We start from the raw sequence: 15300 nt of genomic DNA, 5'->3' as shown, positions 1-15300 counted from the left end.
GATCTTTTTCACCAAAGTAAGATTCTATGGTCTGTCTCTTTTTGCGCTGCTTGCTCATGATCCCAGCCAATTACTTGAGTTTTAAACTCTTTGTTAAGGTAAGAGTCTGCTTCCAGTGTGGAGAATGTATTGTCCCAAGCTTCAGGGGTTTGTATAGCTGTTTTCAGAGATACTTGTAGGGACCTGTAAATTTTCAGTTCTTGCAAGGTGGTATGATAAGGGGTGACCATTTTTTCCCCTGAAGGATTAGACTCAGTTTTGCTGGGTAGGTGATTCTTGGTTGTAATCCTATCTCCTTTGTGTTTACTCCTTTCCTGGCCTGTGACCACAAGTATTCCTTTCTGTCTTGTAACTGTGAGGAAGGGTTCCTCTCCATAGCCATGAGTGATTTCTTACAGTCTACGGCATTCCCTCACCTATCACGGCTGGCAGAGAGCCAGACCCAGAAGTGTTACACTGAGCCCTAACTAGGGTCTATGACCTCTCCCAGGATGAATTGGGTGCTTCAGGGCCCTTCATTCATAAACTGTGGGAACAGGCCGAAAATGAGAAGAAGGCCTATCTGCTGGACCTGGAGATAGAACTTGGGCCCAACAGGTGAGTATACCCTTGTCGATTCCCAAATCAACACTTCTCTGCTCCCTTTATGCTTCTCTTCATCCAGAAAAGCAAGCTAACAGTTCACATCTATATAGCATTTTAGGGTTTACAGACTTTTTCTCATAACATTCCTGTGATGTAATACAAATAGAGTCTCCATTTTATAGATGAGGAAACAGGTTCAGAGAAGTGACTTTCCTGTGGTCACTGCACTAGAGCCAGAACCAGGACTGAAATCCTGTGTTCTCCACTTTCTTAAATTTTCCTCTGGTACCTTGTCCAGATATCTCCTTTGGCCAATCACCCTCTCCTGCAACTTTATATTTGACTAGGTTGCACCAGAGATACTGTTCTGGACTTGGTCAGGTACACTCAAATTCACATCCTGCCTAAGACACTTAGCTGTGTGACCCTGGACAAGCCTCAAACCTTGTTCAGCCTTAGTTTCCTCCTCTGTAAAAATGGGGATACTAGCACCTACCTCCCAGGGCTGTTGTGAGGATCCCATGAGAAACTCTATTGAAAGCGCATCTGTGGTAGCTGTGATAAAAAGTGTCAGCTCCCTGAGGGCAAGGCCCATTTGATCTTTGCAGTGCTTTCCCCAGGCTGTTTGACAAATGTTTCCTATTGAATTCTGATTTCAAGTCCAGTGCTCCCTGTTGCCTTCACCACTGAGACACTCCTTGTCCAGTATGTAAAATACCACTGGGCCAGCCAGGCTCTTTGAAGGCTGTGACTTGAACTCCTGCACCTGAGTGTGTTACTAAGACCTGACTTGGGCCCTACAGAACATGCCCCCTGGGTCTGCTCTCTCCTCCTTGGGGGAGGAGCAGGAAATGCCATATGCTCCCTCCCTTTACCATCTGATGGTGCAGTCAGTATCCAGTGAGGGCTGGGAAGAAGCAAGCACTGCTGAGGTCTGTTTATTTGGGGCTAGGGCGGCTGAGACAACCCCAGAACGGCTGCGCCACGCCCTGACTTCCATTGACCCCTCTCTGGATGAGCAAACTCTGGACAACTACCTGAGCCAGGCCTTCCAGACCCCTATAGCAGAATTGGAGCCAGAACATAGCCAGCGACAAGATGTTCTGCTAACCCACTTACGAGCTGGAGCCATCAAGCGAATGGGCCCTCGGGAGCTTGAGCCAGCTTCCTAGACCCTCTCCCAGCCAACCAAAATAAAAATCCTACCTTTGTCCATGGAAGAAGGGGCAAAGGGACAAAAGCCACTCCACACCATAGCCTTGTTTCCCTTCCCTCTCTCCACCCCATTACAAAAGCAAAGATACCTTAATTTTGAAAACAAATATATCATTTGTAAGAATGTGCGTTCTATGACTGAGTGTGGCATGCACAGGGAGGAGAGGTGAAAGAAATAAGGGTGACTGCAAGGAAAACCAAGTTTCCAACATGGGAATCAGCAAGAAAAGTACCTGGAGACCTGGACTTGAAGTCTAAAAGAGCTGGGTCTGCATCTTGACTCGGGTCAACAATCCAACATACACCTTATTACTGTGAGCCATGCCCTAGATCCTGGCTGGGGAAACAGCAACAGAAATCATAGTCCCCACCCTCACAGTTCCCCAATTTATTAGGGGATACACCATGTGTAGATAGAAGGATGGTGGAGCAAAGGAAGGTTCCCAGAGAGATGGGGACAGAGCACACTCCTTAACACTCAGAATCACCTGGAAGAACACAGAGATGGGGGATGCCCAATCAAAAACCCAAACAGCTGCTTGCTGGGGTTTGAGCCAGAGGGCAGAGCACTTGAGATACCAGGACCAAGAGGATGTGATTTCTTATGTATGCAAGAGGGAGCCCCTGAAGGTTTTAGGGCAGAGGAATGATGGTAGAGGCAGGGAGGCCAGGTAGAAGGCCTGCCCATGGACAAGAGGCCGGCAGAGAGGCTGGACTGGCTGACCACTAAGCTCCGAGTTCTGAGCTTCTACAGTTGTGCTGCTTAATTATTCTCCCTGACTACTGCATGCCTGTGGCCTGGACTGAAAAAGAATGAGAACCCCATGGGGGGCTGGGGGGAGGGGAAAGTTTGGCTTTTGCTTTAGGCCCCCAACTCAGCCACACCACCATCTTTTTAAAGTGGCTTTATCACATTTTATTGACACCGACAGTAGCACGTAAAGAGTCCACTCCTGGAAAGGGCTTACATGGAGGCCTCAGCCTCAGGCTCCTGCTCTCCTCTCTACTTAGAGAAGCTGGGGCGGCAGCATCCCTATCCAGCAGGGAAGACAGCATTGCCACTGGCTGCACAAGGGATGAGCAGCCTCCGGTACTCCAAGGGCAGGTATCTCTCCACAAGCACATAGAGGGAAATATCATCAGTCACCAGGCCCTGCCTAGAGTGGGGAAAGTGGAAGGAGAAAGAGAAGAGAATGGTCATATCATACTTAAGGGATTCCCCTGAAATTTCAGCATCAGACTCTCTCTGGAGGAGGCTCCTTCTAACCCTTCCCCCACCTCTGTCCTCCACCCCCATCCCAGCCCTGGTATTCCTGAAGTTGGGTGATAGGCAGAAAAGACTCAGGTTCAGGCCTACTCACCGCCTCATCAACAGCTCCAAGTCAGCCAACAACACAGTTTTTCGGCCTGCATGGTGAGCAAAGGTCTCTAGGTCATCACAAAGTGTCCTGAAATACTGGTTCAGGCTACAATGAGGGAGGGTAAGGCAAGAGTTAGGAGCCCAAAAAACACAAAGTCAGAGCCCAGTATCCTACACTGTAAGCTGGACACCCACAAACATGGAATTCTCCATTCCCAGGTGTGGGGAAAAGGAAAAAAAAAAAAGGTGACCTAGAGCCCTGACCATTGCCAACACCAGCTCACCACTTCATCAGGGTCTCAGAGGCTGACTTCTCCATGGGAGTTTTGGCATAGAAGCTGAAGACTTTGCAATAATTGTTCAAGCCAACTTTGTCTGGATCACGGGGTTGCCTAGGGCCTGGGGCACGGCGCTTGGGAGCACGTTTGGCCTGGGTAAGCTTGGAGGGCAACCTAGGAATCAGGAATAGCACAAACAAGATGGCTCCACCAACCTGGCAGGGCAAGAGCACAAGGGTCCAGCCCAGGCTCCTAATCCCCTGCTCAAATTTCTAAGGCACTTTCATCACAATATTGCTGTCAGGTAAGTTGCATAAGTACTGAATAGGGCCCAGGCCACTTGGAACTAGATGCTCACCATGTCTCTGCTCGTCAGCTGGCAGTCCTTTAGGAGATGGCCCCAACCTACATCTCCAGCTTTATTTTTTACAATTTCCACACACACAGCCCTGTTTCAGCTAAGCTGGACCACTCAAAACTGGCCACCCACTCACTGCCTCTCCCATCTCCCAACTGCTAAAGTCCAGGCCTCCTCCAGAAAGCCTTTAATCTCTCTGTCCTCTGAGACTTCCCTAACCTTCTTGAGGGGCAGTTCCTGTTCACATTTGTATATCTTACACGGCAGCTTTGTACATGTTAGGCATTTAGGGACAAAATCCCTTAACATCCAGAACCAGGCTTGTGTTGAGGAAAGTCCTGAATACCTGAAGAGCTCATCGTCCTCCCCTTGACAGGGCCAGGCAGTTCATATCTCTAAGCCCCAAGAGAAACCTGACCAAGTACGGTCTAACTAAGGTAAGATACAAAAGAAACACAAAGGGTGGGCTTCAGGGACATTCTATGCCTCTGAAACCCTGAAAAGGACAAGAGGCCAGAGGCCCTGAACAACTGCAGGAAAACAGGTATAAATACCACTAGCACTGAGACTGAACCACAGACTAGGAATGGTGAGCATCAGTTTTTCCAAGGCCTTGTTCCCTCTCAGATGAATAATGAAGGAAAAAAGACAGCGAGTGTCAGAGCAATATACAAGATACTTACAGGGTAGTGTTAGTATTAGGAGGTACTGGGGAGGTAGGCTGTAAAAGAGAATGATATCGCTTGGCCCGGAGAAATTCTGGTGTCTTCATGCTAAGTTCTGAGACAACTGAAAACAAAGAAATCAAGAATGACTGATGCCATCCACTGGCCAGGTAGAAACCACCTATCCCCTCAAAGTCTGCCTCTTCCCGACCCTTAGCAAGGCTTGGTCAACACTGGTCAACAAACCAGCATGGTTCTCAGGGTTTCCACAGTGAAAGCCCTAGGTGGCTGGGAAAATCCCTTTCCCTGTGTTTGAATGTCTGAATGATGTACTGACCATTAATCCCAAGGAATTTTTCCTTCAACACTCCCCACATTCAACTGGGCTAAGCAGCTTATAAGTCTAAGGACCCATAGGCTTTCAGCAAAAACCTAAATAGCCTTTCCCTCCCTATGACAGAATAAGATTGGGAGTATTGTATGTTTCTGGAACCCTGGTCTCAGTTGAACCCTGACATTACCGGTACTTTGGAGGATTTCTGTGTCCTCTTCAGACTCTCTTGCCTCCTCATCCATCAGCCTCTCCTCTTCTTCCTCTACCTGATGAGCCACACCTGACTTTGCTCTGGCTTCCCTGGAGATGCTGCTTCTAGCAGGTAAAGAGCGAGCAGAGAAGCAGCTGTTTTGACTTGATGTCCCTGTCCAAGGTCTGCTTCTTGTTCCAGCAGACAGAGAGCTGGTAGAGAGGGGAGTGTTTTGACTTGGACTTTTTGTACCAGACTTAGTTTGTTTCCTAGGACCTAGGTATCAAAGAAGAAAATTAAAGAGATTGATGAGTTTTCTATAACCCTGATCCCTCAGGGCCTACCCCACCTCTAATCCCCAACCAGATCCCTGGACTGGAAAAGCACATAGTCATACAGTGACTAAGGTAACACCCAGCACCACTGCATCCTAGGATGTCTAGAAAGCACCAATTTGCTACCCATGACACCAAGCACGTGGGCTAACTCTGACTATGACAGCCCTCTGCCCTACCCTGACCCCTGTACCCTTCTCCATTCTTTGATTAGCTTGCTGGGTCACGGCCTTCAGTTCCTGGCCCTTTGCCAAGCTTCTCCTGAGGCCTATGGAGTCAGGACTCGCCTGGAAGGACCTATCCCCATCCACAGGAGTGGCCCTGTGATAAGTGCAACGATCTAGACATGAAGGAAAGAAAGGGAAAGGAGATGATCCTCAGAAGGCTGAGCTCCTGAACTGAAGTAAGGTCTGTGACCCAGGAGCTCACCCTTGGGGCTGGCTAACCACACTGAAGACCTAATGCCACAAATCCCAGTCAGCCCTACTCAGCCATCTCTTAGGGAAAAGCCCCAAGGGCTCAGAGGCTCTTCACGCCAGACACTTCATCCCTTAGCTTCTCTGCTCCTCATCAGCTGGCAGCCCGCTCTCTCAGCTACCTTGCACAGTCAAGGCTAAGGGAAAGGCTGGGTGACCTCTGCCATAATGTTAGCACATAGGAGGGGGCTCCTTCTCTACCCAGGGATCAAGCTACAATTGGCAGTGAAGGAGGGCCAAGGCTGCCTTCTCCATGTCTCAAAGCAGCTGCCTACTATGGTGGGCAGGGAACTTTGAAACTGTCCTACTGTTTGAATAAGCAATGTACTAGACATTGCCTAACTTGATTCTGATTTTATCTTTAACTCTTAATTGGCAGTCTTCAAGCTCATTACTGTTACAACGCCTCCTTCCCTGCTGTTCATAGGAATTTCCAAAAGGGAGGTAAGAACAGCCAACTCTTCAGTCACTTCCTTCTCACATCAATTATATGGCTCGGGAAAATCAAAATAGACTTTAAAAGGAAAAAAGTGGGGATCCTGAAATGCCATGTAAGCCAGAATGCCCAGTCGGTGACAGTGGGAGGAAAAGAGAAAAGAGGGCAGGATACTTGGGATTTTTGTGATAAAGTCTAGACCATCTCCTCACACAGCCCAGGGCTAGATGGCCTTACCTGGGAGAGGAGTCAATGGGATGTCCTTCAGTCTTTGTTCAAATGCTTCCACATCAATCGCCTTACGGTTTGGGGGCCTTCGGGCCAAGCCAGGCCTCTCTATAGACTCAGGGGGCCTAACTGTGGCCAAGGTCAGGTTGAAGGACCTGACAGAAGGGAGGCTTGCTGTGAGTCCCTGCTGAGTCAGACATCCATCCCCCAAAGCACGTTCCACTACCATGGCCTATTTCCTTGGAAAGATTTCTCTTCCAGTAGCTACTGGATGGCTTCCTGCTACGTTCTATAATCTGTCCCTCTTCCAGTCTCTGGGTTCTGTCCACCCCCCTGTCATGGTAATATAAATATTTTCTTAGGCACCTGGTCACAGAGGACTTGTTGGCTGAAGCTGGCTGCCTTTCAGTGAGATCTTTTGTCCAAAAACAAGAAAAACACAGAAGAAATCCTGATTATTAGTGCAAGAAAATGGGGCAGAAGCACAATTGAATCCCTGTGGACTTCTCCTCCCCGTATCACCTCAAACCTGCTGCTCAGGCAGTTCCAAGTATTCTTAAAGTTCAGTAGAGCAGTCAGCAGTGGGCAGGCCCCACAAGAGTCCCAGTAAAGGGGTCAGGAACCTGGAAACCTCACCTGAAGCAACAGCAAGTCCTTGGTCCACTTCCTGTTCAAACTCAGACACTCTAAGGCAACGCTTCTTCCTGTTATGCATCAGGAGCCCTGGAGCTACAGTCACAGAGGGCTCCAGCTCAGGAAGCTGCAACTCCAGACTGAAAGGAAATCAGGCCAACTTTCAGCTATGTGTCCTTGGTCCTGTGGCTTCCTTAGAAGCTTTTAATGCTCAAAATGCCTCACACCTGTTCCACTTGCTTTCCTCCTGTAACTCAACAGGTTCTGGCTCCTGTGAATTCATCAGCGAGGGTACCAGGACAGAGGCTTCTGAAGCTGCAAAAAGGACACTTGTTGGAAGGGAGCACAAGATGGGGCTGGGACCCCCGTGCATGAAAAGGAGGTCCTGGCAGCGAGGGTCAAGAGGAATCCACCTCTTCTATTTCAGCAGCCTCTGACCCCATGTTGTCCTGCTCTGGAGAGCAGCAAGCTACCTCTAGAGAGAACAGCCATCATTCACTGAAGAGTCGACTGCCCACACCTAGGCTTGAACCACCCTGAGGCCACACATCCATGTGTGGCCACTCCTGACACAGGGCTCCAGCAGTGCTGCCTTAAACCTGGATGCCCAGACCGTGGCTCACCGGTCTGCAGGATTTTCTTCAGCAGAATCCTGGGTGTGCCTTCTTCTAAGAAATCATAGTGCTCAACAAAGAGCTGACCATCAGCTCCAGTGTCCTTCGGCTGAGCAGGTACAGTCTACAGAGGGTATATGAGGAACAGACAAACATGTCAGTACCAAGGTACTTATTTTAAGTAGACCTATTCCCTACAAGCCTGAGGTCAGTACCACCCAGTAATCAGTCACCCATGGGTCCAATTTTTAGAAACCCTTCTTCATACCATTTTGAGCTGGACTACAACCAACATTCATATAACCCCAATAATGACAACTTACAATTCTGTACCATTAAGGTTTATAAAATCTTTCCAGACAACTTTATGAAGTAGATATTGCAAGGATTATTATCCTCACTTCAAAGATTTTAAAGCCAAACCTACTATCACTAGCTTCACAGCTAGTGACAGAGAAGAAATTCGAAACGGGGTCTTCTTCCTCCAAGTCCCATGTTCTTACAAGTACAATACTTTTATAGGCTCAAAGGATCTGCTTACCCAGGCCAAGTCCTCATCATCTTTGGGCAGCTAAGTGGCTGCCTGGAGGAAAACCTAAGTTCAAACTGGCCTCAGACACTTGCTAGCTGGGTGACCATGGGCAGGTCACTTAACCATGTTTGCCTCAGTTTCCTCATCTGTAAAATGAGCTGGAGAAGGAAATGGCAAACTACTCCAGTATTTTTGCCAAGAAAACCCCAAATGGGGTCACCAAGAGTCAAACGTGACTGAAACAACAACAACAACAAAGGAAAGGTGGAATTGTATCCTCAATTTCCAGACCAGAGGACCTCCAGGTTTCATAGTACACCTCTCCCCTACCCTAGTCATTCCAGGTCTTTCAAATAGGTGATGAGGGAATCTGCAATGTTTACCTTTGTTTGCTTACTCAGAAGTGTTCGGGATGGAGGGTCACGTAGGTTTCGGCGTGGATGGCCCATGGATGTGGAAAGACTTCTCTTGCTAAAAAAGCATACAGGTAATTTAAGGAGACCCAGAAATAGCGCTGTTACTAGAGGTGTCTTGTTCTAATTAGGCCAGTTCTACATATGTCCAAAGGAATAGCGTCAGAAACACTCTTAAAAATATCTCCACCCCTGGAACTGTCCTGGGCTCTCATAGGTGATCTTTCACTTTATCTCAGGAGGAATGAGGCTCACCTTCGGGACACCCAGGAAACAGGATACATAGTCCTCCCCTCCTAGCTCTCCTTTATGTGTCTTCGCCAATTAGAATGTAAGGTCCTTGAGGGTATTGTCATGCCTGCCTAGCACATAGTAGGTATTTAATAAATGCTTTATCTTTCAAGCTAAAGTTCAGGCCCTTAACATATTTTTTTTAAACTTTGCAGAGCAAACCCGGAAAAAGCTTTAGAATACTGCCTTGTGACTTTCAACAAATCATTTCAAGCCTCTGTTCTTCAATTTTTTCCTCTGCAAAATAAGGTTGGACTAGGAAATTCCTAAGGTCTCCTCTAGATCTAAAACTTTTTTCCTATGGATTTGCCAGGCAAATTGTGATAGATATCCTTGAAAATAAGATAAAAGGGTGGTCAGAAGACTAGGCGACCCACATTTATCTAGCACTTAAAAATTTTGAAGAGTTTTCAGTATATTGTCCCATGGGTCCTTCCAACAGCCTCATAGAAGGAGGTAAAAGGCCCACATTATAGAAAAAGAAACTGGTCCACAGTGGGGTAGTCAATTAATGTAATCACTAGAGCCACCTTCAGAAGCAGCATTTCATCATAGGTCTCTCCCAGTCCAAATCTGACATTCTTTCATTAGCCCGTGGGGAGGTGGCGCCATAGTGCACAGAGTACTGGGCCTAGAGTCAGGAAGACTCATCTTTGTGAGTTCAAATCTGGCCTCAGACATTTACTAGCTGTGTGACCCTGGGCAAAGTCACTTCACCCTGTTTGCGTCAGTTTCCTCATCTGTAAAATGAACTGGATAAAGAAATAGCAAACCACTCCAGTATCTTTGCCAAGGAAAACCCAAATGGGATCACCAAGAGTTGGACAGGACTCAACAACCATTAGACCATCCTGTCCTAAATTTCACATGAAACCCCCAGTGAATTATAAACTACACTCAAGTACAGCTAATTGTGCCCAGTCCCCCACAGTCATTATACAGAAAGATTTCCATTTTTGTTTTGTTTTTAAATGTATCCCTCACAATGTTCAGTAGGACCATCTGTGCTTTCTGACTGACTTTACTTAGCCAGTCCCAAAGCCACAACACCCACAAGTTGTTTAAGGGATGTTGCCTGACCCTGGGCTTTGGATGACAGACCAACCTTTGCCTAGTATTAGATGAGACTGGGGAGCTTAAAGGCTGTGTCTCCAGCACATGATGAAGCAAGGTCCTAGTGGTCCCTTCATTCTCAGAGAGGAAGGCCATGTTGTTCACCTGGATGGGATCACCTGGAATGGATCAAATTGGGGGGGGGGGCAGGGTGTCTTCAGACAACCTCCTTCATTGGGAGTGGGAAGTTGAGGACAAAGAACAGAGAATCTTGTGGGCATGGAGCCTTAAAGGAAAATAAACGAGGAGTATGGAAGTACCAGGATGAGCCCCAAGGACAGAACGAAGAAATGGTGGCTGGGTGGAGGGGTACAAGGAAGTGGCCGAGGGGGAGGGCAGGAACTGGGAGGATGAGGAGGGGCTAGTACCTCCGAGTAGCTCCTGGGGCAGAATGGTGTCAAAGGGTCTGGAAGGGTTCCGCACCCCAGGTGAGGGCCCTAAAGGGGAGGAAATGGGATGGGGCCGGCGGAGTGTGAACGTGGGAGACACCCGGGAGTGGAGGGCAGAGGAGGAGCAGGCACCCCCTCCCCAGGGCTGGATGGGGAAGGCCGTGGGCAGGGGCCTCTTCTGGGTGGGTGACAGTCATGGGCACGGTCGGTGGCAAGGAGAGGGAATCCATGGAGCCAGGTGGGAGGGGGCCCCCGGGGCCCCTGGGGAGGAGGTACCACCCCTCAGGCTGGGGCTCAGGTGGCGTGGGCCCGGTAGGGAGTCAGTGGATGGGATCAACGGTCCTCTTGGAATGGAGCCCGTGGGGTGGGACGAGAGGGCCCCCTTGGGGGAGCTGCCCCCTCAGGGGGCAGGCCCGTGGGGAGGCCCGGTGGGGGTACCCCGGGAGACCGTGGAGCGGCGGCATGGGGGGCTTAGGGAGGTGCTCCCCCAGTCCCGGGGAGGCCCGTGGAGAAGCGGGGCTGGGGTTCACGAGACCTCGGGAGAGGGAGCCCGCGGGGCATGAGGCGGGTCCAGGTCAAACCCAGGCCGCCGGCCCGCTGCTCCATCGCTGGGAGACGGGAGACAGGAGAAAGCCCAGGAGGAGGGGGCGAGAGGGGGCTGGGGCGGGCTTACCAGCGAAGCCGGACGGAGGTCCCGGGCCGCCCGCTCTCCGAGCCGGCAGCCCGCACCAGCGCTCCCGCCTTAAATTTGAGCCAAATATCGCGAGCGCAGCTGCACAGCCCCACGGGAAATGTAGTTCTCAGCCGCGGCCCCGCCTGCCTGGGCGACTGGCGGCTGGGGCGGGCGCGGCAGAGGTTCGTGGCAGGTGTAGGAGAGAGAAACTGGGACGCTGCATCCTTGCCTCTTCTCACCGCGTTTCTGGGTGCTCTGCGCTGTACAGGGCTCTTTCCTCTAGGAATTGTCTCCTATGTATCTTCTGTCTCTCTCTCTCTTCCTCTCCCTCTCTGTCTCTTGCATGTTGTTTCATTAGATTGCAAGCTCCTTGAGAAGAGGAACTGTCTCTTGCCTCTTTTTGTATTCCCAGCCTTAGCCCAGTGCCTGGCACATGGTAAGCGCTTAATAAATGTTTACTGATTAATCAGTTGATCAATTCCTCTCCTCCTATAAGTGATCTCTTCCAACTCTGCTAGCATTTCCCATATCTTCCATACACTTGTCCTAGCCTGCTTTGCATTATTATTTGTGTACGCTTTCCTTAGTATACTGTCTTATTTATCTTCCCATCTCCCTCAGTGACCAGGACAGCACAAGATTTGCACAGTGTTGTAGTGGGAGGAGTTCTGGATTTGTCATCGAAAAATAGAGCTTTGTCACGTCTCCACCACTTGCCAAATGTATGTGGAAGGCATTTATTAAGCACCTATTATGTGCCAGGCACTGTGCTAAGCACTTTACAAATATGATCTCATTTGATCCTCACAACAACCCTGGGATGTAGGTGCCATTATTATCCTCATCTTACAGTTGAAGAAACTGAGGCAAGCAGAAGTTAAATGATTTTCCCTAGGGTCACATAACAAATAAGAGTCTGAGGCTGGATTTGAACACAGGTCTTCCTGACTCCTGCCCCAAAACTCTGTTCACTATACCACCCAACTGTGGGCAAGTGACTGCATCTTTCTGTGCTTCTGTGATTTCATCTATAAAATGAGAATGATAATATTTGCAATACTTACCCTAGAGAATTGTCATGAGTTTCAAATGAGATAAATGTCAAATACTTGGTTAACTTTAAATATCTGTAAAAATGTGACCTTTTATAGCAAGCCCTTACATAAATAAAATTGGAAGGTATCTTAGAGATCTAGTCCAACTGCCTATTTTACAGATGAGGAAACTGAGGCCCAAAGAGGGGAAATTAGTTGGCCCAGGTTATTACCAGGATGTGAACCCAAACACAGGTCTAGCGTCTTTCCACAAAACCACAAAGAGTCTCTCAGGTTGAACTGAATTTGCTTGATACTTGCTGATTTAATGATGACACCAAAGAGGATTTTTAGAGGGATAGAGAACTGTGTTTGTGTTTTTTAATATATGTGTCCTGGGATCCCTTTCCAGAGACATAATTAGCAATTCTGGTTCCTGGAGCAAGCATGAAGGGGAAGCCTCAGGGAGGCTTTCTTTGGACACAAGGCCCATGGAAGAAAGAGACCACCATAAATCTGATTCATAGGGGTCAGTAGAAGGAGATAGAAAGCAGAGAACACCCTGGACACCCTAATGAGGATGCTGCCACTGTAAGAGGAGCAGAATGGGGCCAGCAGGGACCGTCCTCCACTTTCACTGTGGTGGTGGCAGTACAGAGTTCATTCCTCCCCGCTCAGGCGTAGCTATGCCAGGAAAGGTATAACCTCTCCCAAAGACAGTCGAACTATACCCCTTTAGGAAAAGGGGAGTGAAGCCTAGCAGTGAGCAAAGATATGTCATTACATGTCTCCCTCAAGTCCACTATTCAAGAATGAATCAATCAATCAATAGTCATTAAATATTTATTAAGCACTTACTATACAGTCATCAGGCATGGAAGACCTGAACTCAGGCGGTAGGATGTATGAGTAGAGAGAAGTCAGGTGTGAAATATGGGATAGAGGTAAAAAAAAAAAAAGACAAGATTTGATAACTTAATGAATATGAGGGGTGAGGAAGAGTGAAGAATCAAAAATAAAGCCAAGGTTATAAATACAGGAGACTAGAAGAATAGGGCAGCTAGGTGGCACAGTGATAGGATACTAGGTCTGAAGTCAGGAAAACTCATTGTTCTGAGATCAAATCTGACCTGACACTAGTGTGACTCTAGGCAACTCACTTAACCCTGTTTGCCTCAGTTTCCTCATCTGTCAAATGAGCTGGAGAAGGAAATGGCAAACTACTACAGTCTCTTTGCAAGAAAACCCCAAAGGAGTCACAAAGAGTCAGACATGATTGAACAATAACAACAAAGTATAGTGTTAGATCTTCTACAGAAATACGGGTCTTTAGAAGAGGGGTGGGTGTTGGGGGAAAAATAATAAGTTCTATTTTGGATGTGTTCAGTTTGAGATATTTCTGGGGATATTCAGTTTAAACTACCCAACAGGCAGTTGGGGAAATGGGATTGAAGCTCCAGGGAGAGTCTGGGGCTAAACAGATACATCTAAGAGTCATCAGAATAGAAGTAATAATTAAACACATAACATATAGGATCAGATGAGGTAAAGAGAGTGTGTAAAGAGAAAAGTGTAGGAGGCCTAAGTTAGAGCCTTGGTGAAAACCCACAGTTAGGTAGCATGATTTGGATGATAAATCAGCAAACGAGACTGAGAATTGATTAGATGAATAGGAGGAGAACTAAGAGAGTATCACAAAAGCCCAGAAAGAAAAGAGTTTCAAAGTGGTCAACAGTGTTAAAATTAAGCAGATAGTTTGGAAGGATGAGGACTAAAAAAAATCATCAGATCTTACAGTTAAGAAACCATTGATAACTTTAGAGAGAGCAGTTTTAGTTGAGTGATATAGTTTAAAGCCAAATTGCAAAGGTCTGAGAAGAGAGTTAATATGAGAGGCAATGGAAGCAGTGAGTATAGATAGCTTTTTCTAAGAGTTCAGCTGTGAGGAGTCCAGTAGATAAAAAAAGTTTGAAGAGTAGAGGGGTGGGGGAATGACCAACTACTGGAAAAGATGGAAGCAAATGGGATCTAGACAAGAATGTACTAGTAAATGTGTAATGACGAGATGCATAACGCACGTTTTAAGTTTAATCTGTATTAGAGGTGGAGCCAAGATGGTGGAGAAAAAGGCAGAGACTCAAATGAGCTCTCCCAAATTCCCCTCCAAACAACTTTAAAATAATGCCTTAAAATTATTTCTGGAGCAGCAGAACCCACAAAAAGATGGAGCAAAACAGTTTTCCAGACCAAAATAACTTAGGTCAATAGGAAAGGCTTGTCACACAGAGATGAGATTGGAGCACAGTCCAGCATAGGCCTTAGAGGGGTAAATTGGTGGCTTTAACAGCTCTCAGCCCACAGATGGTAAAGGGTCAGACAACTGCTCAGAAGGAGATTACAGAGGTTCCTTTCCTGGCACTGGGTGCAGGACTCTATTGCATTGCCTACACTCAGTTTTGGGGCATAGTCCTGGCTCACAGTCTCAGGTCACAGTCCCAGAGTAAAGAGGAGCATTAGTACACCAGAGCTTGGGACCCCAGGAAAGCAAGGGATCCTAGAGCAGAAAAGAGTACTTGTGGTCATTCACAGACCAGAGCACAGGTCAGGAAAACAGTAAACACACTTCTACCTAGATCATACCACCTTGGAAGAACTAAAAACTTACAGACTCCCAGAACTAGCGCCAAAAACAGCTACACAAAAAACCTGAAGCTTGGGACAGTGCCCCCTCCACCCCAGGAGCAGAGTCCAATTTTTAACATAAAGTTAAGAGTTAAGAAATCAGCCAGAAAAATGAACAAGCAACAAAAAAAGAACCTGACCATAGACAGTTACTATAGTGACAAGAAAGATCAAAACACAAACACAGAAGAAGACAACAAAGTCAAAACTGCTACATCCAAACCCTCAAAGAAAGTGTGAATTGATCTTAGGCCCAAAAATAATTCCTGGAAGAGTTAAAAATGGATTTTAAAAATTAAATAACAGAGGTAGAGGAAAAATTAGGAAAAGGAATTAGAATGATACAAGAAAATCATGAAAAAAGCATCAACAGCTCGGTAAAGGAGGCATAAAAAGTACTGAAGAAAATAACACCTTAAAAAAACAGAATAGGCCAAATGGTCAAAGAGGCAAGAAAAAAATCCAA

The 15300-nt window shown here is 47.4% G+C and overlaps 2 protein-coding genes across 5 annotated transcripts in view; one reads left to right on the top strand and one right to left on the bottom strand.

Annotated features, from left to right (window-relative positions):
- TSNAXIP1 (translin associated factor X interacting protein 1) overlaps positions 1-1829 on the top strand; it is a 28402-nt gene extending 26573 nt beyond the window's left edge. The window contains exons 15-16 of the mRNA XM_020989317.2: positions 491-597; positions 1538-1829. Coding sequence (XP_020844976.1) covers positions 491-597; positions 1538-1757 — 327 coding nt within the window. The 3' untranslated portion in view covers positions 1758-1829. The remainder of the gene's footprint in view (positions 1-490; positions 598-1537) is intronic.
- Positions 1830-2692: 863 nt separating this feature from the next.
- CENPT (centromere protein T) lies at positions 2693-11215 on the bottom strand. Of its 4 annotated transcripts, none has more exons than XM_020989324.2 (15): positions 11119-11203; positions 10425-10493; positions 10049-10175; positions 8623-8710; positions 7717-7831; positions 7321-7408; positions 7097-7233; positions 6827-6875; positions 6470-6615; positions 5514-5660; positions 4983-5261; positions 4480-4585; positions 3445-3612; positions 3162-3266; positions 2693-2957 (listed from the first exon to the last, which is right to left on the bottom strand). In XM_020989324.2, the coding sequence occupies exons 3-15, from the start codon at positions 10150-10152 to the stop codon at positions 2834-2836; spliced, it is 1656 nt and encodes a 551-aa protein (XP_020844983.1). In that variant the 5' UTR covers positions 10153-10175; positions 10425-10493; positions 11119-11203; the 3' UTR covers positions 2693-2833. The 4 variants fall into 4 exon arrangements, with proteins under 4 accessions (XP_020844983.1, XP_020844985.1, XP_020844984.1 ...); XM_020989326.2 differs by lacking the exon at positions 11119-11203 and adding an exon at positions 10981-11051; XM_020989325.2 differs by lacking the exon at positions 10425-10493 and having other exon boundaries at positions 11119-11215.
- Positions 11216-15300: the final 4085 nt, after the last annotated feature.

This window comes from Phascolarctos cinereus, unplaced genomic scaffold (genome assembly GCF_003287225.1).
Source record: "Phascolarctos cinereus isolate Bilbo 61053 unplaced genomic scaffold, phaCin_HiC Scaffold_2;HRSCAF=192, whole genome shotgun sequence".
NCBI classification, from domain to species: Eukaryota; Metazoa; Chordata; class Mammalia; order Diprotodontia; family Phascolarctidae; genus Phascolarctos; species Phascolarctos cinereus.
The sequence above is the reverse complement of the archived record's forward strand: the minus strand, read 5'-3'. Positions and strand labels throughout refer to the sequence as shown.

Excerpts from the sequence above, each read along its gene's own strand:
- CENPT (XM_020989325.2), bottom strand. The coding sequence starts at position 10,152 with ATGGCCTTCCTCTCTGAGAATGAAGGGACCACTAGGACCTTGCTTCAT. Across the intron at positions 7,409-7,716 it reads GAAGAAAATCCTGCAGACCG|CTTCAGAAGCCTCTGTCCTG; the intron begins GTGAGCCACGGT and ends TCCTTTTTGCAG. Across the intron at positions 3,613-4,479 it reads CCTAATACTAACACTACCCT|GTTGCCCTCCAAGCTTACCC; the intron begins GTAAGTATCTTG and ends CCTGATTCCTAG.